At 39.7% G+C, this 16,664-nt stretch overlaps 1 protein-coding gene across 2 annotated transcripts in view; it reads left to right on the top strand.

The window, feature by feature from the left end:
• The window catches only part of CHD7 (chromodomain helicase DNA binding protein 7), an 88,290-nt gene extending 74,557 nt beyond the window's left edge, over positions 1 to 13,733 (top strand). The window contains exons 24-38 of one of the 2 annotated variants that reach the window (XM_072411146.1): positions 751 to 840; positions 1,978 to 2,081; positions 4,138 to 4,267; positions 4,352 to 4,424; positions 4,588 to 4,645; positions 5,165 to 5,393; positions 5,485 to 5,693; positions 5,781 to 6,452; positions 7,317 to 7,477; positions 8,437 to 8,664; positions 9,209 to 9,652; positions 10,720 to 10,941; positions 11,026 to 11,166; positions 11,532 to 11,636; positions 11,755 to 13,733. In XM_072411146.1, the coding sequence (XP_072267247.1) occupies positions 751 to 840; positions 1,978 to 2,081; positions 4,138 to 4,267; positions 4,352 to 4,424; positions 4,588 to 4,645; positions 5,165 to 5,393; positions 5,485 to 5,693; positions 5,781 to 6,452; positions 7,317 to 7,477; positions 8,437 to 8,664; positions 9,209 to 9,652; positions 10,720 to 10,941; positions 11,026 to 11,166; positions 11,532 to 11,636; positions 11,755 to 12,642 (3,754 nt within the window). In that variant the 3' untranslated portion in view covers positions 12,643 to 13,733. Of the gene's footprint in view, positions 1 to 750; positions 841 to 1,977; positions 2,082 to 4,137; positions 4,268 to 4,351; positions 4,425 to 4,587; positions 4,646 to 5,158; positions 5,394 to 5,484; positions 5,694 to 5,780; positions 6,453 to 7,316; positions 7,478 to 8,436; positions 8,665 to 9,208; positions 9,653 to 10,719; positions 10,942 to 11,025; positions 11,167 to 11,531; positions 11,637 to 11,754 lie in introns of both variants that reach the window. The other variant, XM_072411145.1, reaches the window with a different exon arrangement.
• The last annotated feature ends 2,931 nt before the right edge of the window (positions 13,734 to 16,664 follow it).

Raw genomic sequence — 16,664 nt, 5'->3', positions numbered from 1 at the left:
AAGTTTCCTAAATGCATTCCGACAGCGTTGCTGAAACGGCAGGCTCGAGTTCAGTTATAAGCTGACATTGACATGGATTTCCCTAGTGCAATATATAGTTAAACCTGGCAGCTTCTGTGGACTTCCTGCAAGGAGCAGGGCTGCAAGTGGTTATAGTGCTATAAAACTGGCTTCTTTACAGAAAACAAATAGTTTTATAATCCGAAAAACCCACCATCCTATTGTGAGGGTTTATTGTTCAGTGGTTTAAAAAAAGACAGGAGGAAAAAAAAAACAGATTATAGATCTCGTTTATCCTTGCAACTTCTGATGTGCTTCCAAAAATGGTATTAAGGCAGCAGCTGAGGAAATTTTATGAGATAATGAAGCAGAACAGTTACTGAAAGCCATCTGCTCAGTTGTTTACAAACTTGCTCCAGTACTTCAGAGGCAGCGGTGCAGTACGTGTCTGAACTTCACAAGCTGAACTAGGTAGGACTAAATGTAATGCGCCTGGGCTGGGCTCAGCCTGCTCCCTCCCTGTGCAGCGTGAGCCGTTGCCAGGCAGGCCCGTTGGAAGCCAGCAGAAAGCACCACACAGAGGTGATTATATGCCACCATCTGTCACGCTTCAAGCCTACCATACAGCATGGCTAATCAGCCTTGGCAGGATGATGGATGAACAGCAGCAGCTGCCAAAAGCCACTGTTGGCAAACAATTCTGAAGTTAAGAACTTCTCCCCTCACCCCCTCTCTTCTCTTCCTCTCCAGGGTCCTGCTGCGTGTCCGCATGCTCTACTATCTCAGGCAAGAAGTGATAGGGGACCAAGCTGACAAAATCTTGGAGGGTGCTGACTCAAGGTTAGTGGATGTGCTGCTTGTCCTTGTCATAGAAAGCAAGGTCTCTACCTGCTGTTGCTAATTATGCTCTTCAGCCTCACATTCTGGGTCCCTTTTTTTTCTTCATCTTTCTGGTTTTTAACATCTTCCTGCCTTTGGTGTTACTAAATGTCTGTTTTTTTTATTTTACTTTTTTGTTTTGTATATTTTCCTTCCAAAGGAGGCAATATAGATTTCTCCACTTAGTCCATGTTTTCTTTGGTTTCATTTAATAAAAAAATGCCTTCCATAAGTAAAGACTTTCATAAAAAAAATCACACCAAATATATTTATATGAAAACCTTCTTATAATAACTGCAATACTTTCGATCTACACACATTCTAATATCTATTTCCACCACTAGGTTAATATGTAATGCTTAAAAAAAAAACTAAGTAATATAAAAGTCATAAAAATAAAAATATTTATCCTTGTGTTGGCATTGACAACAGTTATTACCTTTACCATAATATTGGCCAAGTAGAAATAAGACATAACCAATCAGTCTTTGCCAGCCAAAGTGTGAACAAGAGAAGCAGATAGGCCAGAAAATTAATTTGGCGGAGGGGGAGTGGAGTAGAGTAGAATAGAATAGCTGCATTATTTCACTTCAGTACCGCCTTCCTAAGAGGGACTAACAAATGATGTAAGGGTTGGTTTGCTGAAACCATTGATTTACATATGTTCCTGATAAATACTGGGGTAGTGAATACTTTAAGCCATTGATGCCATTTACCAGTAACAGTAGTATGCTGGTTTTGTTAAAGTGAATGAAGACACAGTACTTTTTTTAATTGGGATATAAATATGAATACTTGGCACCCCAAAGCAATTAGGCAGTTTTTCTGTACCAAAATATATTATGTGGGTAAAGCTATGTGGGTAAAGGTCTAGTAGTTACAAGTCACTTCCATTCATTACATCCAGAACATTGCCACTTCCATACATTTCATCTAGAACATTGTGACTTCACTGAGCCAGTTCTAATTAAATCTTTTGCGAAACTCAAATTTAATAAAATGCATAGGTGGCCCTTTTAGGGCAAAATGAGCCAACTTGTTTAGTTTATAGAGATTAAAGACGGGGACTGATTTTTCTCTAACGTTTTCCTTTTATAGTGAGGTAGATGTTTGGATACCGGAGCCGTTCCATGCAGAAGTTCCTACAGATTGGTGGGATAATGAAGCTGATAAATCCCTTTTAATTGGCGTCTTTAAACATGGTAAGCTCTCAGTCTGCCTCATCAGAATGCAGGGCGTCATAGACACTTAGCACTGGAATTCTGAGTGATGAGTGGAGGTGTCTGATCTCCATAACTTGCTTTTACAAGGTTACTTAGCCTTTTATTCAAGCGCTAATAAATTTTAATTTTATTAAAAAGTGTTTACTAACAATTGCAGATAGGTATGTCAACATTTCAGAAATTTTGCAGAACTGAAGAACGCTTAAATAAAGCTAGTGTTTTTGGGAGCAGTATTTTTCTTGCACAACTGATATCCTGTAATTTACATTGATTTTTTGTTTCCACTCAAGTAATGTAAACGTTACATTTGTGAATTGGTTATTCTATCATATCACTCAATTCCTAAATTTTATATCCATGCACTGTGTGGTTGATGGCATCCTTTCTGTGTTCATAGAAAATTAATTCAGGGAAATAAAGGAGTGATAAACTTTTGCACAGGAAGGTATATTACATTTGACACCTTTCAGCTCCCCTTTGAAGCTTATTCCAGCTCATCGCTCTTCCTGTGATGCAGTTAAGATCTCTAATCTGCTGCATGGTTTTTTTGAAATATTAAGAAGATGTAAGCAGGGAGGGAAAATATTTAACACTGTTCTATAAATAAAGCCAAACCATATTTGTAGTAATAATGGTCACGCCGTCTTATAGATCTCCATAAACTTAGCTTCCAGCTCTGCTTCCCTTGCTAACTCTCTGCCAGCCAGTGTCAAAGTGGATGGTGGGCTTAACCTCTGCTATTAATCTGTACAAGTGCCTCCTGGGCTTTGTTCCAAGCAATATTTCACAAATGTCAGCGCCGAGAACTCCCAGCTCCCTTGAGTGGGATGCAGCCTTGTTAACTTTGAAAGGCTCGGGGATGCAGAGCTGGCATGATATATACAGTGAGCGATTCCTGATTATAATCCCAATTCTCTGGAGGTCGCAGGCATATTCTCAGCAGCATGGCCTGACTAAAGGGGAGAATGATGGCTTATAAAACCTTTCATGATTACAGTTTGGCTCCAGGCTCTACAGCAGTTAGGAGAAGTGTGTTGTACTACAAATCCTAATTGAATTGTGCTGTTCTGCCTATGTACAAGAGCCTCCTGCCTTTCTTCTAAAAGGGAGGCTCAGCTGAGGCCAGGATGATCTAAAAATCTTTCTCCTGCAGTGCACTGTTGGGATCTGCCATTTTCTATCTAGTCAGTTCAGCCAGATAAAAAAAGCAAAACAAGTGTGCTAAAACCATAGAGGGAGCAGTGTCATCCCTCTGACATACATCACATGAAACCTAATAAGACAGGTTCGATGGCCTTTCATGTAACCCGTGTACACTGAGTGAGTGGAAAGGGGAGAGCAGCAGGAACGAATTTAAGGCTGTCGCTGGGCGCAGAAAACCCAGAAAATTGGTGGAATTTCACAGTGCACAACTTTTCAGGAATTCAGTTTGAATAAATGCAGCAGTTTTTTTCTTCTTTTTTCAGTTTTTCCCTCCATTTTAATATGTAACACTTCAATACTTACATTATTGGCTTAATTTATTTTGTTCAGATATTCTGGTAAGATAGGATACTGCTTCCTATTGCTTAGTGAAATAAGTTCTTCTGTAACATAATATTTGATATATTTAATGTTATAAAGTGTTAATTTTGGTCAAATATATTTTTCACTGTGTTTGAGTAGATTTAGTTTTGCCTAATATAGGTTAATGTATATACTATCCATACAAAATCAGGTTGCATTTCAGGTTATGTCACAGTTCACAGATGTGTTACAGCCTTTGACATATCACTGCTTTTGTGTGTAAAGGAGCAGTCCATTGTAACTCATTTTTGTATTCTTGTCTTATTAAACTGGTTGGTATGGGTTACTGCACATTGGTCATTGTCATTGCACTTTTCACTGCTTTTTTAAATATGCTTTGGCCTTCCTAACAAATGTTTACTATGGCTTAAATATGTGCTGATATTGCCTTTATCTGAGTGTATGGCCATCATATGCTGCTTTACTTTTAAGGAACAGACTTGTCACAGGCCTCAATGTTTCTCTGCAGGTTATGAGAAGTATAATTCCATCCGGGCTGATTCAGCTCTGTGTTTCCTGGAGAGAGTCGGCATGCCTGATGCAAAAGCAATTGCTGCAGAGCAGAGAGGGACAGATATGCTGGCAGATGGTGGTGATGGGTACGTTACAGTTTAAGCAGTATTTATTATGCTTTCAAAGTGAGACTTCATTTGGCTAAACTTGCTTCATTTGTGCTTTTCCAGGGGAGATTTTGATCGTGAGGATGAAGATCCTGAATACAAACCGGCCAGACTTCCATTTAAGGATGATATGGATGTAAGCAGAACTTTGCATTATAACACACTGTTTGAATCATGCTTCTATCAAAAATATTTTGACACATTGGAAAGGGAATATTCCCAGATCAAAGAGCTTTGTAAAAAAAATTGGGAATGTTTTAGTTTTAAAAAATTGCTTGAAATCTGTCACTCTCTTTCAGGAATTTGCAAACTCGCCTCTTGAGGACAAGGAGGATTGCATGGAAATGGACACACAAGGTGAGAAGTGTAGAGCAGCTGATGTGTTGAATACCCAAACTAATGTGAACACATCGGGGAATTGATGCACATGTTAAGTCATTTCTTGGACTGAAAACCTGAAGACCACTAGAGAACTGTTTTTTGATGGAAATCGTTTTTAGTTAGGGTAATACCTGTAAAAATTATAGGTTTTAACTTTAAAATAAAGGACACAAATTGTTTATAGATGCATCATATACACAGTTCAGATCATTATATTTGCCCATGACTAATGCATACACATAATTTGAGTTTTCTCTATAGTCTTTGTCTTCAAGACCCAAACTGTACTACTTTCCACCTAACTCCTACCATGTTTAGGTAAAATGCCTTTAGGATAAGGAATCCACGACAGACTAGTGGTCACTGGTCTGAATCTTCTGTCTGTTCACTAACATGATACTGTCTGATTAAAAAATTACATTTTTTAATTACATGAAATTACACGAATTTATAAAAAGATATTCACAATAAATGTGTTTTTAATTGAAGCTGCAGAGAAGATTGGTGAAGGCAGCACAGAGATGGGCAAATTGTACTGGCCTCATACCTCAGCCCTTACTACCCGCCTGCGGCGCCTGATCACTGCCTACCAACGCAGTTATAAGCGACAGCAAATGAGGCAAGAGGCCCAGATGAAGACAGACCGTAGAAGGCGTCGTCCGCGGGAAGAAGTAAGGGCTTTGGAAGCGGAAAGGGAAGCAATTATAACAGAGAGACGGCAAAAGTAAGTCCTGTGTATTTTTTTTTTTTTTCATTTTGTCTTAACAAGTTTCTTAGTCTTCAGTTTTAAACAATCTTGTAAATTTTGGTAACAGATGGACAAGAAGGGAAGAGGCTGACTTCTATCGTGTAGTGTCCACATTTGGAGTAGTGTTTGATCCTGTGAAACAAAGTTTTGATTGGAATCAGTTTAGAGCATTTGCACGTCTGGATAAAAAATCTGATGAGAGTCTGGAGAAATACTTCAGCTGCTTTGTAGCTATGTGCCGAAGAGTTTGCCGAATGTCCAGCAAGCCTGAAGATGGTGAGTAAGCAAAGTGACAGATCTGTTACTATCGAAGAGTGTATAAATTTTCCTGCTTTTCTAAAGTATATTTATTTAATTTGATAGATCTTTGCGATCTTGCTTCGGTAATTGAACCCATAACTGAGGAACGTGCATCTAGAACTCTGTATCGCATTGAACTTTTGAGGAAAATTCGGGAGCAAGTACTTCATCACCCTCAGCTGAATGAGAGGCTTAAACTGTGCCAGCCAAGCCTTGACCTTCCAGAATGGTGGGAGTCTGGGAAACATGACAGAGACTTGTTGGTTGGTGCAGCAAAACACGGAGTTAGTAGGACAGATTATCATATTCTTAATGATCCACAATTGTCTTTTCTGGAAGCTCATAGGAATTTTGCTCAAAACCGAGGGGGCGCTCATCCAAACATGTCTATCCTTATACCTCCTGGATCCAGTTACAGTGGCACTCCCCCAATAATGCCCTCTTCTCCTGTGCGGGATGAGAAAACTGGAGAGCAGGAGGAAGTCAAATCTGAAAAAATTGAGGAGACAGACATAAAAGAAGAACCAGAAATGAAAGAAGAACCTGCAGAGTCTGAAGAGAAACCTGCAAAACAGGAGAATGACCCAGAAACAGTTCCTGTAAAGGAGGAAATTAAAAACTCAGAGGTTACTCCAGATGCTGATCCGAAATCCATTTCCGAGAAGGGATCGGAAGAAGATGAAGAAAAGTTAGATGAAGACGATGATAAATCAGAGGAGTCTTCCCAGGCAGAAGGTATTTCTTCTTTTTTGTTTAATCTGTTGTACAGTACAAGCCTATCTTTCTTACCATGTATATACTTGACCAGTTTGGTTTACAAGAGCTTGCTCCCGCATACTTCCACAGCTGAAGTGTACCAACATTTAGGCCCCTATTGACTGTGGTTATATTTGCTGTATCCTGACATCACCATGCTTAAAATTGATATCTATGGTGACTTGAAGTGTTTTTATTGATATTTTTCTGACTAAATTCATTTTGTATACTGCTTGTGAATGTCAGACAGTCAGTAAACTGTTTGTGTTGACATCTGAGTTCCCCATAGAGATCAATTATATCTGTTTTGAAGTATGGGCCTTCGTAGTTCAGATACAGTAAACACAGCTGCATTCAATAACACTGGTGAACAGCAAAGCCTAACAAATGTTTGTTTTACTTGAACCCCCTTTTATTGCTTGTTCAGTAATGTGTTTGCTTTAAAACATGCTTTTCAAATAAGTGCATCAGTAGCATCAGTGCAATCTATAAGTAATATTTGAGGTTGAACTAGAATACCCATCCCTAATTGGGCACTCCAATTCTTCTCAAAAGTATTCAGTTTTGGTTGAGGTTAGATCCCTGTTTAGGGCACAGTTCCACCACGCCATAATTCTCAAATCTTGTCACTAGAAACTAAGCTCCATAAAGTAGCAATATTTACATACTTTTCCCCTATAAGGGTACATTTTCTGCCTTCATTAAATCCCCATAAGAAGATATCTTCACCCTTTGATGGTTATGACGCTCACTAGCCCGTGAAAGCCTATGTGTCATTCTTTTTGTTGCATATATGGATTTCCTTTTTCATTTGCCAATAATAATGTATTGTTTTTACTGTAGCCGGAATAGCTTCTCAGGACAAAAACTTTGATGAGGAAAGCAATGCCTCGTTGAGTACTGCTCGGGATGAAACGCGAGATGGCTTCTTCCTGGAGGACTGTGATCCATCCGGACTTCACATGCTGCGAGATAGGACCTTCTCATATTCCTTCTGGCCTAAGGTTGGTTTACTGTATTCCCTCTTGCAAATTATATCCATTATATTCCATATCAGCAAATGCGTTGTGCCCTATGTATGTTTTAGATTATAATAAAGAAAAAAAGATTCCTAATCGCCATGACATGACCATCTGGTTATAAAAACAAGACACTAATAGGCTTATTCCTGTGGAAAGGAGGCGGTTTGCAGCAGCTGTTGTGCTCTGGTTCTAGTCTTTGAGCGGTCTCTGCATTTTTTTTCTTTTAATAGCTTTCTCTCAAACAAAAACAATACAGTGACCGTGCAGACTTGGCAATAATAGACATACACAGTAAGACCAAGTAATGTATATTTGTAACGCACAGCTTGCCATCCAGATTTTCTCTTGAAAAGAGACATGAAGCGCACCTTACTGCAACGAGTTTTTTTTTGTGTGTGTTTTAGTGTTCAGTATTTTCTATTTATTTTTTTAAAATCAAGTCTTCTGCTTCGTTGTAAGTGATGTGGAATGAATATTGACATTCTTTAGATGCGGGGGAAGTTTTCATAATGTTGAACTTTATTAACTGTGACGCTAATGAGGAACCATTTAGAAGACCGGGCATGTCTGCTTCTGAGAGCAGTGGCGATGGCTAGATACTGGAAGCAGATGTTTCTTTCTTTGCCCACCAGCTGATGATTAGAGGAAACAATGCAATACAGCCTCAAACAGTAGGAGTTCAGCGTATATGCAGACACTGCAGACTATTTTACCCCCTGCAGTAACTCTTCTTTTGTTTGCTTGGTGCTCCAATCTGAAGGGTGGGGGAGTTGTTACACGCATACAGGTTAAATGGAAAGCAAAAAGACTTTGTTCAGTCTTTATCTAAAAACCAGTGAGCGGTTGCGGTTTTCAATGCACAGACATTAAACTATTCTGAGTGCAGCTATTTTCTTAATTACTTATGTCATATGGGTATTCTTTCTCCTTGAATGATGCAGGATCGTGTGATGATCAACCGATTAGACCACATCTGTGAGACCGTGCTGAAAGGAAAGTGGCCAGTAAACAGACGCCAGATGTTTGAGTTCCCCGGGCTCATCCCTGGATACACACCAACTGCCATGGACAGCCCGATGCAGAAAAGGAGCTTTGCTGAGCTCTCCATGGTGGCCCAGGGCAACTTCAGTGGAAGTGAAGAGATCACTGCTTCCCCACAACTGTCTCAGGCAAGATTTGTTAACTAGTCACATACTGGTTTCTGAAGTTATATGCTCTCTTTTACAGAAATCTAAGCAGACATTAACAAAAAGTCTGTAAGCATGGCATTAAATTATTGGCCAGCCCAACCTATTTACCTGAAATAATATTTTTAAGTTGCTGCTTGACTACTGAAAGTTGAAAGTAGACCTGGCAGTGGAAGTACTTTTTCTATGCATGCTTAGACTTAGAAGAAGAGCAAGTCAATAAAAATTGAACTCACCAAGTGGTTGTTTATCAGCAGTCCAAACAGCCTTAAGAAAAAAAAAAGGGTGTAGGTTTGTAGTCTCTGAAAAGGGCAGTCTTCCTGTTCCTTGCTGTGCACCAATTGTAGACATTTTTGGTGGGAAGATCTAGTTCTAGGCTGTTAAAGAAAAAAAAAGTTCCACAAATGCATTCACACCCACGTGGCTGTGTAAGTATTTGTGAGATTAGTTTTTAGTATACTTTAAGCTGATCCAAACCATTATATTTTCCTTTTAAATACTTACTTGGTGTGTCTTTTTATTTCAGGAAACCGCCATGGGTCTCGCTGTACCTCGTCAGCGAAGAAGGAGGAGGAGGAAAATAGAGGTTGAAGCAGAGCGAGCTGCAAAGAGGAGGAATCTAATGGAAATGGTGGCACAGCTGCGTGGATCTCAAATGGGAGCAGAAAATGGACAAGAAAAAGTTGTGGATTTATCAAACGCCTCCAGGGAGGCTACAAGTTCTACCTCAAATTTTTCATCTCTTACTCCTAAGTTTATCTTGCCTAATTCCTCCACCCCTGTGTCTGATGCCTTTAAAACCCAAATGGAGCGACTGCAGGCAGGTCTTTCTTGCACACCGACTAGGCATCTCCTCAATGGTTCTCTAATAGACGGAGAACCTCCAATGAAGAGGAGAAGAGGAAGAAGGAAAAACGTAGAAGGTCTTGATCTATTGTTCATGAGCAACAGAAGGACTTCTTTATCTACGGTACGAAAATACTGTCCTGACCTGCTTTAATTCTCTGGTTACTGAAAAAGGCCTTTCCAGTGTATTATCTAAAATTAATAGGCATAGGGGGTAGTTTGGAATTTACTTTTACATTTTCTGTGAATGTTCTCAATTATCCGGGTCATTGTATATCTAGTAGTAGTTGGTCACATTTAACTGGACTTGTTTTTCTCATGGTAAAGATGTTTCACAGCCTATCCATGCTACTTAGTTGGATTGAACTGAAGAAGCAGCTTGAATAGGGTGCAAATGTTACAAAATGACAAGTCCAGCTGAATGTGACTAACTACAACTAGATACTTTTTTATTAATAACTGGGTGAGCACCCAAATTTTAATAAATTCTGCTGTAAATTATTTGTTTAATTGTACAAGCACCTTAATTGTGGTTCAAATTCCTGAAACAGTGCTAGAAAGTCCATGTTCCTTCAATGACTCTAGAAGAAAGTAAGGAAAGCAGAAAAACATTCACAATTTCAACACTGTTGCCATTGTTGCTAAGAAAAGAAATATAATGGTTTGGGAAAAACAGCATGGTTATCTGCCAATCAAATCAGACAATCCTATTCACATTAATTACATAGTGGCTAGTGTAGTGAATGAAGTAAGGGACAGTTTATCTAATGAAATTCCTTTAAAATTGTGAGTAGTTGGATATTTTGCTTTTGTGCCCATTGGGGAATTTTCTCTTCACCTCACTTCTTGTCTTGTATATACAACTGGAATTAAGGGAAATCCACTCTCGGGCAGTTGTCACCAGAACAAGTGTCCTCTGTATAAGGATTTCCCCCTCTATTTCTGGTAACTCTTATTTTGGATATTGGCTCACTTTGATTTCTAGTGACCAAGCTTACCAGGGGTTGAAGGCAGTAACTCTCTCTCTGTGTGAATATTGTAATAAAAACCTAATGGCTCTAATCCCTCAACACTGTTCAAGACTAAAATTAAATCTCAGTGGGTGACAAATATATAAATATCGATCCTTGTGATGAAATTTCAATGGCTCATACAGATTAGTAACAACACTTTGCTTTTGTTTCTCTACAGGAAGATTCTGATGTGACCAAAGCATATGAGGATGACATTGAAACACCGCCAGCAAGAAACATTCCATCTCCCGGGCAGCTGGAGCCAGACACCCGGATCCCTGTCATTAACCTGGAGGATGGGACCAGACTAGTTGGAGAAGATGCTCCCAAAAATAAGGACTTGGTTGAATGGTTGAAACTGCATCCTACATACACTGTTGATATGCCAAGTTATGTACCAGTAAGTACAAAAATCAGGAGAACATTCATCCCTGTGTATGTAATATATAAGCCGATCTTGACCATTCTTCTTTTTGTCTAATAGAAGAGCGCGGATATGTTGTTCTCCCCGTTTCAAAAACCGAAACAAAAGCGTCACAGATGCCGGAATCCTAACAAGCTGGATATTAACACGTTAACAGGAGATGAAAGAGTGCCTGTAGTGAATAAGCGCAATGGCAAAAAGGTAAAATTTTAGAGAAGTCATGGAGAAGAGGATTTTAAGATTGTAAGAATATTAGGTTGGAGCCTAGGTAACTTTGGACTGGGAGGCAGACCGTTTATGTTCACCAGCATCTAAAGCTCAGGAGCTCACTAGGTGCAGGGAGGTCAAGGGGCATTACGTTACTCTTCTGCAATGGCCTCAAAGTTCCACAATGATTTATAGATACCTCTAATACATAGAAAGGAGAAAGTAACAGGGATCAACTCTTGTAGCATTTTGTTTGCAGTGATGTTGGCACATCAGATGATTCTTTCTTTATATACCGTACATTTTGCATTTATGCTCAAACATTAACACTACTTCTAATTTCTTTTTCCCCTTTTCAGATGGGTGGAGCAATGGCTCCTCCAATGCGAGATCTTCCTCGATGGTTAGAAGAAAACCCGGAGTTTGCTGTTGCTCCAGACTGGACGGACATAGTTAAGCAGTCTGTAAGTACTACCTATTGTCAGACTGCCCAGTGTACATTTGAGTTTCCACCGCATTTGTACATTTGTTGTTAGTGTGATTTTAGGCATAGTGACAGTGTTTTTTTTCCCCATCTTCTAGGGTTTTGTACCAGAGTCCATGTTTGATCGTCTTCTCACTGGACCTGTTGTGAGGGAGGAGGGAGCCAGCCGAAGAGGGAGAAGGCCAAAAAGTGAAATTGCCAAAGCCGCTGCAGCAGCTGCTGCTGCTGCTGCAGCCTCAACGTCTGGAATCAATCCACTGCTGATGAATAGCCTGTTTGCTGGAATGGATCTTGCTAGTCTTCAGAATCTCCAGAACCTGCAGTCTCTCCAGCTTGCCGGTCTCATGGGGTTCCCTCCAGGCCTTGCAACAGCTGCTGCCGCTGGAGGGGATGCTAAAAATCCTGCTGCCATGCTGCCTCTGATGTTGCCAGGTATGGCAGGACTGCCCAACATGTTTGGTCTGGGGGGGCTCTTAAATAACCCCTTAACAGCTGGCAATGGAGGTAATACTACTACATCTTCAAGTCAAGGAGAAACTGAAGATGGCACTTCAAAGTCTGATGAGAAGAAGTCAGAAACTGAGGAGGAAGGCAAAGACTCTGAGAAAACTACAGACACTGCTTCTGCTACTGACTCTGTTGCTGCTGCTACTACTGCAGCTGGATTGGCTGCAAATCCTCTGGCCTTCAGCCCTTTTCTACTGTCCACCATGGCTCCAGGCCTTTTCTACCCCTCCATGTTTCTACCTCCAGGGTTAGGAGGACTGACACTGCCTGGTTTTCCATCACTAGCTGGACTTCAGAGTACTATAAGCTCTAGTGAGGAAAAGGCTGCTGAGAAAGAGGAAGCTGAAAACCAGGAAACCAGCGACGCAGAGGAGACCCTGGACAAAACGGCAGACTCATCGATTTTGGAAGATGACACAGCACATGGAGAAGAATTGGACTCACCCGAAACCGGGGAGGAGAATGACAAGGACAAATAACAGTCTCAATTACAGTGTTCTAAACTTTTTCAAGTGGTAGTCCTACTGTTTACACTCACAGTAAATGTCCATAGTTTTTATAAGCTGTTCTGTAAAATAGTGTAGCAAAAAAAAAAAAAGAGAAAAAAAAGGAAAAAGTCCAAGTCATGTCACACGGATGTGTCAAAAAAGGTATTTTGGTCATTAAGTATTGTGCAGTGCATTATTTATAATTTCTAGGAGTTTTTGGAGAAATGAATTTTTTTTGTTAATGGAAATTGACATAATGCTCTGCAGCTCTTTATTTTTATTATTATTATTTTTTACCATTGGTATTACGAAAGCAGCAATTTTGTTTAAAATCTTGGTGCAAAAACGAAGGACAGACTGCTTTATGGAGTTATGAAGTTATTTATCATTTTTTTTTCCTTTTTGGTGTGAAGGTCAAGATCATTTTTTTTTTTTTTTTCGTTTAACTACATATCAATTTTTTTTGACTGTATATGAGGGTTCCACACATACAACCATTTCAGACAATCTCCACAATATAGAACGTCTCAATCTGGAGACACAGCAATACAAGGCAGCTGTTGAATGTGAAACGCTATTCTGTTCTTTATTTTCTCTCCTTTGAACACACTCACTGCGGAAGTCATTACAGGACAAAACTACAGTTAAGTCGTCTCATGATTTTTATAATGCACTGGTTGAAACGTTAGATTTAAAATCAGGTACCTTTTTGTTGTGTTTTTTTTTCCTTTTTATTTTTAATTTAAAGGATGGACTTTGTTACGTAGCCACAAAGCTAAACAGCATTACCTCAACTCTAAACTAGCCTTGAAGTTTACAGACATGACTTTGTAAATGTTTGTGTTTTCCTTTTCTCTTTTGTGTGTTTTTTTTTTTCTTCGAAAAACTGCTATCATGTAAGATAAAATGTAAATTGCTGCCAACAGTAGTAATGATGCTTTTAATAAAAGTGATCCATGAGATGCAGTGATGTAATTAGAGATAACGTAGAAAGTGTCTAGGGAAACCAAATCAGAACTGGTGTACACCACTTTATATTTTGTATTCACAATAGAAGCAAATACAGTATTATGGCTTTTGTACATCCTTCTTTGATATTTTTCGAGCCGGTTGATGGTGGGGTGGGGGTCTTGGGGAAGCAAAAAAAAAAAATCCTTTTGGGAAAACCTGCTGCACAGCATTGTGGGGGAGGAGGGGTACAAATGGAGTTGCTTTGAGTATATACCAGCTCTGCTTCATAAACAATGACCACACTCTTCCCAATCTGACTAACCTGAGAGCTCTTTAGAAATCAAAAGGGCCTGCACAGACAGAAAGTGAAGTCAGAGCAACAAAAGGGGCAAAGGAAAATGAAGCTTTTATAGGCACAATATGTAGGTCATTTATCTGTGGTTAAGGGGTAGAAAAACAATATAATGGTGTCATTGAGAGACAACTCTGTATTCCGCTGTAGAACACAGCCTGTCTTGCCAGAGAGGATTATGGCAAATGAACATAAAATGAGAACTAATTTAGTTTTGCAAAATCAGAAGCTTTTTCCAGTGGATGGCTACTTTTTTTCGGCTTGACCTTTGATATACCTCATGGTAATGTATTGTCACCTGTACTTCTGATGATAAGATAAGTGACATTCTTCCCTTGCAGATGTGAATGCATGTATGTTGCAAGGCTGCAGGGAATTGAGATGCAACAAACGGTGAAATTATTTTTAAGGCAGTTAATTATTAACTTAGGGCAGAATAAATGTAATTCTGGTATAGTTCACCTCTACTATAACCCTTCCAACTTGACACTAAGTGTAATCCGTTGTGGTGCCTTAGGTTGTGGTTTAACATGCATTGTGTTAAGGCAGAGCGTGTTCAGTTGATGTGGATGGCATGCTGAAATACAGCTGCGTGCTCAATTTACGTTTGGCTGCAAACTAAAGCTTGTTTGACTTAAACTTTTTTATTTCTATTATGCAGAAGCCTACCTTAAGTATTCTTTAGTTGACACCATTTGCACTCAGCACAATACTCAGGTGCGAATGAATGTGATTGGAGGCCTAGTCTTGTGTAAAAACCATCATGTGGCCCACCAATGCTAAAGAAGCCCCCTTCCTAGCCATCCTTGACCCACAGTATTCTGCTTTTCTTCCCTGTCAAGCTGTATCCTTGCCCTCCTGTCTGACAAAGTTCAAGTAACTCCTCCCATTTTTTTTCTGTTTAATTAAGTCCAACACTCCTTTCTCACACACAGACTGTTCTGAAAAAAAATAACACTAATATACATTGTGTAATTTCTTGGGAACAAAACCATATAAGAATGGCCAAAATAGATGTACCTATACATAATGTCCTAGTGGGTTTGTATTGGCTTCAGGTCTGGGGACAATAGAAGCCTGTCATTGGTATTATTGCCTACATGCTCTAGGCCCATGGGGCTGGGCATTGTCCTGCAATGGTGTGATGTCTAAAAAATCAGTTTTATTCTGGTACCTTGCTGCAGTCAGGGTACTGTTGGCTAGCACAAGGGGCCCACTATGGATTTACCCTCCTGACCATCACTGACCCACTGCACAATCCAATCATTCTGGGTGATGATGCAGGCAGAATAATGATCATCGTGGCATCTCCAGACTTTCCTGTATGTCACCTGTGCTCAGTGTGAACCTACCATCATCTGTGTAGGGAACAGGGTGCCAATGGTGAACCTACTGATCCAGCTGTGCACGATGCTGGGTAGTGAGCACAAGTATCGCCCTCATGGAGTCTTTTGGATGGTTTAGTCAGAGTGGCCTGCTGGAGGTCGTAAGAGAGGCCTGCTGGAGGTCATCTTGCACAGTTTTGGCAGTGTTCCTCCCCAGACACAGGTACTGGTCCTGCTCCCCCCAGGTTGTTGCCCTAATATTTACACTTCCTACTACTGCTCTGTCCATCACCTGGTCTCCTTCTCACTCTTGGTCCTGTGCAGCGAAATGCAGCCAACCTTGCAATGGCACATAGATGTGCAGCCTGAGTAAGCTGCAGGTTCCTCATCCCATGCTATTATACAGTACAAATAGTACCAAGGGTACTAGCAAAATGCAAGACTGATGAAAACTTCAGTCAAGAACAGGAGAAAAATGGACTGTGGTAAAACCATTCCCTCCGTAAAGTTTGGCTTTCTCTTGACCCTCCTGTCCACCAGTTGTTGTTTTCATTTGCACGAAGCCAGGTGCAGTTGATTCAAAATTACTTGCACTTCCTTACTGGATTCTTTTTTTTTTTTTTTTCTTTTGAAACCTATATTAAAAGCCCTGAAATTTTAATAAAACACAATTTTTGCTAAAGATTTGTGCAACTGTCATTGAACATACTATGTTTATAACACTGTCATTTAGGTTCTACTGATGCTCCTTTGGAAATTATATGGGTTGGTTGGGTACTTTACAAACTTTCAAGGCAATAAGTGGATTAAAAGAAAAAGTGATACAAAACAAAAATGTAATACTTATGTTGCAGCTCGGCAGTCCTTTGATAAATGCAGCCACTAAATCTAACTAGGAACATTTTCAGAAAGTATAGAAATTTCCTGTGTTGCCAGAACTGCATCATCCTTCTGATTTCCTGTGAACTTCAATAACAATGTGTTCCTTACAAGAGGTCTTGTCTTGCAAATGAGCCCTTCTTTTATGTAATGGAGTTGAAGAGGGTGGGATGTGTTTGTAGTCCAAATAAGGCAAGAATACAGGTAAAGCTTGGCTCCCTTCATTGATACATGGAGGAATATGTGTGTCCACACAGGAACAGAAAATGTCAAGTAAATATAATATTTTTCAAGTATTTCATGGTTTAAAATGTGGATTATTGTAGGACATTGCAATACATACTTGCAGAGATTTAATAAAAATAGATAAAACTGATCATAGGCTGAAGGAGCTAAACCTGAACTTTTGGAAATAAAGACCCAGAAAACCCAGAAGCTGAAGATCCAAACTTTAGTGTTTATTTTTAGTAGGCCAATGGCTAGATATAATAAATACAGTGGTAGTA

The sequence above is a fragment of the Pyxicephalus adspersus genome, chromosome 5, assembly GCF_032062135.1.
Source record: "Pyxicephalus adspersus chromosome 5, UCB_Pads_2.0, whole genome shotgun sequence".
Taxonomy (NCBI): Eukaryota; Metazoa; Chordata; class Amphibia; order Anura; family Pyxicephalidae; genus Pyxicephalus; species Pyxicephalus adspersus.
This window is presented reverse-complemented; position numbering and strand designations above follow the sequence as displayed.